This window comes from Quercus suber, unplaced genomic scaffold (genome assembly GCF_002906115.3).
Source record: "Quercus suber isolate HL8 unplaced genomic scaffold, Cork oak 2.0 scaffold_55, whole genome shotgun sequence".
Lineage (NCBI taxonomy): Eukaryota > Viridiplantae > Streptophyta > Magnoliopsida > Fagales > Fagaceae > Quercus > Quercus suber.
In genome coordinates, this window is record NW_027069520.1 from 275370 (window position 1) to 279982 (window position 4613).

At 38.9% G+C, this 4613-nt stretch overlaps 1 protein-coding gene across 1 annotated transcript; it reads right to left on the reverse strand.

The window, feature by feature from the left end:
- Nucleotides 1-953: 953 nt before the first annotated feature.
- LOC111999003 (tubulin beta-1 chain) lies at nucleotides 954-4097 on the reverse strand. Its single transcript, XM_024031134.2, has 2 exons — nucleotides 3353-4097; nucleotides 954-1889 (listed from the first exon to the last, which is right to left on the reverse strand). Exons 1-2 carry the CDS (start codon nucleotides 4014-4016, stop codon nucleotides 1204-1206), a joined length of 1350 nt encoding a protein of 449 aa, XP_023886902.1. The 5' UTR covers nucleotides 4017-4097; the 3' UTR covers nucleotides 954-1203.
- Nucleotides 4098-4613: the final 516 nt, after the last annotated feature.

The following is a 4613-nucleotide window of genomic DNA, read 5'->3' on the forward strand; positions in this document are numbered from 1 at the left end:
GCCTTCAAAGTCCCCAAAAAGGTTTTTCTTACCGATTCTCTACCAAAAACTGCTACTGGGAAAATCCAACGACGTTTTGTAGCAGAGCACTTCCTTGCTCAAATCTCAACTGCTAAAGTCCCCAAGTTTGGAGCCTAGACAAGCATAATCTCTCTGGCATATCAGTCGTATCCCTGCAGAAAGTTTCTATATTTTAGATTCATATGAACCAACATAAATCAATTATTCTTGCCAATCAAGCACAACGGATTGGAAAGTTCTTGTTCTTTTATTCACCCGGGGATAAAACTTGGTGGTTTCTATAATAGCATCATAGATTATTGTTTATTTACCATCATTTTGAACTTGTTAAGCCCTGATAGAGAGAATCTGTGTGTGTGTTTTTTTATCATGGTGGTGGTCCGATGATTGTGGCTGCGATTGCTGCTGTAATTCTGAGGTTGACACAAGTTAAGATCCAACCTAAGTTGTCTCATCAATCGATTTTGAAGCTTGAAAAAACAATTGTTACCACAAGAATTACTACAATCAATATCTCAAAACATGTAGACTGTACTATGTATAAGATAAATTCCCCATCAACAGTGCAATTTTGTAATGATAAGTTGGCTTTCCAATGAATCAATCCGAGTGTATTTGCAAAAGGAACCAGTCATAATTGCTCAATTTTGCGGATTGAAAAGCATGAGTTTGTTTGCAAGAACCAGCCATAATTGCTCAATTATGTGGGTTGCAAAGCATGAGTTTTGCTGTTGCTTGATGCAAATGCTTCGGCCTCAAATATTTGCACAACCTACTTTGTTCTGAATGACATCCCCAAGCGGACCTAGCACAATCCATAATGACAATGTGCATATTATGCTAACCTCTGCCAATCTCTTTGGTTCTCAGAAAGATCAAAAATCAAATTTTCTAGCAGAATACAAGCGCAAACAGAACAGATTCAGCTGGTGTTTACACAAAATCAATTACACACAATAGCATGCAAGTGCAATTTAAACACTTAACATTTCACGGTACCATGTCTGATGCACAAAACTCCCTAGACAACTACACCAAAAGCAAACGAGAGACAATAGAGCTATAAGTCCAACCACATTCCCACAATCCAAACCCCCAAACAAGGTATTCAGGAACAAAAAGGAAACATTAACACAAACACATTTGTAACAAGCACTGAGAGAAACAGATATCAAACACTACTTAGGCCTCCTCCTCTTCCTGGACTTCTTCCTCATCTTCATAATCATAACCATCCTCATCTGCTGTAGCATCTTGATATTGCTGATACTCAGAAACAAGATCATTCATGTTGCTCTCTGCCTCTGTAAACTCCATTTCATCCATACCTTCTCCTGTGTACCAATGCAAGAAAGCCTTTCTGCGGAACATAGCTGTAAACTGTTCACTGACTCTCCTGAACATCTCCTGAATTGATGTTGAATTGCCAATGAATGTTGAAGCCATTTTCAACCCAGTAGGAGGGATATCACAAACAGTGGACTTAACATTGTTGGGGATCCACTCGACGAAGTAGGATGAGTTCTTGTTCTGCACATTAATCATCTGCTCATCGACTTCCTTAGTGCTCATCTTGCCACGGAACATGGCAGAGGCAGTTAGATATCGGCCATGGCGAGGATCAGCAGCACACATCATGTTCTTGGAATCCCACATCTGTTGAGTGAGCTCAGGAACAGTAAGGGCACGGTACTGCTGGGAACCACGGGAAGTAAGTGGAGCAAACCCAACCATGAAAAAGTGCAAACGGGGGAATGGGATTAGATTAACTGCAAGCTTGCGGAGATCTGAGTTGAGTTGACCAGGGAATCGCAAACAGCAAGTAACCCCACTCATAGTTGCAGAAATCAAGTGATTCAAGTCTCCAACTGCAACAAACAAAGATTATTAGCCAGCTGCATAGAAGTTTCCATAAATTTTTATTAGAGCCAATGAGGCCTATATATATAGCGTCAAATTCAAGTTACAATGAATATGAATCTATGGCATGTTGCACTACTTCATATCATGTCATTGAAATAATATTATATCTCCTCTTTAAACCTTCCATGCTTGGAAAATATCAGGATAATTGGACAATCAATAACTATCTCATCATACAACGTTTAAATTTCAAGCTTTAATAACTTTAAAATTATACAAAAAACACAAGTTAATGAATTAAATAATAAATAACACCCCAATTAAAGAAAAATTGGCGTGCATATTAAGAACAATAATAATATATATACCAATGGTTGGATTTTCAAAAAGAAAATGCTAGAGATATAAACTTTTTTACAGTAAACTATTACAAACTGCTAATTTGGTGAGTGATAATTGAAAAATAAAATAATAATGTTATTGATGGGCCTAGATAAAAACCAATAAAAAGTTTGCCACAACAAAAGTTTGTAAAAATGTTAAAAAATAATTTGTAACTATAGCATTACTCTTTTCAAAATTTAATCCAATAATAAACAATTAAGAGAGCTATACAAGGTACAACTTAATCCCAATCCTATAAATGTTTAAATTAAAAAATTTATACATCATCAAACCCTGAAGAAAAAAAAAAAGATGCCCAACCATTCAATTATATTCAAACTATAGAAAATCCCAATAGCCAAACATATAAGTACTTAATTTCCAGGATTTAACCCAACTGAAATATTCCCAGCAATATTATACATCAAATACTCTTAGATTAGTCATTTAATTATTCAAACATAATTTTCTTGTTTCTGAAACAATTCTCAAACCCCATTAAGCCAAACATAATCAATCTAAGATAAAAGCAAAATGGCATAGAATTAAGCACACTCAGACAAAATGTAACAATAAATAAGCAACTATATACCACAAAATCAAAAAGAGAGAAAAAAGAACTCACAGTTAGGAGTAGTGAGCTTAAATTAATCCCAAACCTATAAATGTTTAAATTAAAAGAAAAAAAAATCTGTACATCATTCAGACCTGAAAAGCAAAGATGCCCAACCATTCAATTATGTTCGAACTATAGAAAATCCCAAGAGCCAAACATACAAGTACTTAATTTCCAAGATTGAACCTCAATTAAAATATTCCCAGTAATATCATATATCAGAGAATCTTAGACCAGTCATTTAAATATTCAAACATAATTGTTTCAAAATTTTGTACAAGAAACAAGCAAACTACATACATTGTCTTGTTTCTGAAACAATTCTTAAACCCCATCAAGCCAAACATAATCAAATCGAAAATAAGAGCAAAATAGCATAGAATTAAGCACACTAAGACAAAAATGTAACAATAAAACTAAGCAACTATATACCACAAAATCAAAAAGAGAGAGAAAAGAAGAACTCACAGCTAGGAGTAGTGAGCTTGAGTGTACGGAAGCAAATATCGTAAAGCGCTTCATTATCCAAAACCATACACTCATCCGCATTCTCCACAAGCTGGTGAACCGAGAGCGTCGCGTTGTACGGCTCCACCACCGTGTCGGAAACCTTCGGGGACGGGAAAACCGAGAAAGTCAGCATCATCCGATCCGGGTACTCCTCTCGGATCTTCGATATCAGGAGCGTACCCATACCCGACCCGGTTCCACCGCCGAGCGAATGGCAGACCTGAAACCCTTGCAAGCAGTCGCAATTCTCCGCCTCCTTCCGGACGACGTCGAGCACCGAGTCGATGAGCTCGGCGCCCTCGGTGTAGTGGCCCTTGGCCCAGTTGTTCCCGGCGCCGGACTGGCCGAACACGAAGTTGTCGGGCCGGAAGATCTGGCCGTACGGGCCGGATCTGACGCTGTCCATGGTTCCGGGCTCGAGATCCATGAGGACCGCGCGCGGGACGAAGCGGCCGCAGCTCGCTTCGTTGTAGTAGACGTTGACGCGCTCGAGCTGGAGCTCGTTGTCGCCTTGGTACCGGCCCGTGGAGTCGATGCCGTGTTCGGCGCAGACCACTTCCCAGAACTTCGCTCCGATTTGGTTGCCGCATTGGCCTCCTTGAATGTGAAGGATTTCTCTCATTTTTCTCACTCTGAAAATCTCACTCTCTCACTCGCTCTCTCTCTGACTGTGGGTTTGGGTTTGGGTTTGGAAATGAGGAGAGAGGGATTTGTGGGGGTGTTTATATAGGAGGGAGATGACGGAGGGGTTAACGGCGTTAAGGGATTTGGGGATTTGAATTTTGAATTTTGGGAAAAGCGGAAAATTGTGATTTTTGAATTTGATTAAGGAGATGATTTGACTTTTTATTGAGGTGAAGAAGGTATGGTGAATGGACGGCTATGATTTTTGGGGGAGTTGTTGTTATGGGTGATGTGATGTGGGCGTGACGCGCGCTTGCGGCGTGTGGGGGTTGCTTTGGATGAGGCGGTCAGTAAGTGTGTGTAAAAGGAAGTTGGCAGCGGTTGCACGTGATTGGAAGGGGGAGTCACGTGAGTGGCACTTCATCTTTTGACTCCTTTCCATTTTTGCATATATCAAATTTTACAAATAAATTTTCAAACTATCTATTTTTCCATTTTTGTTAGTAATAGGTTTAAATGAGAAAAATATATATATAAAAAACATTGTAAACTCAATTATTGTAAAAAATATTTTGACTATAGAATTTGTAAACCA

Coding starts and splice junctions, on each gene's coding strand:
- LOC111999003 (XM_024031134.2), bottom strand. CDS start 4,016: ATGAGAGAAATCCTTCACATTCAAGGAGGCCAATGCGGCAACCAAATC. Junction 1,890..3,352: donor CAAGCTCACTACTCCTAGCT/GTGAGTTCTTCT, acceptor TGTTTGTTGCAG/TTGGAGACTTGAATCACTTG.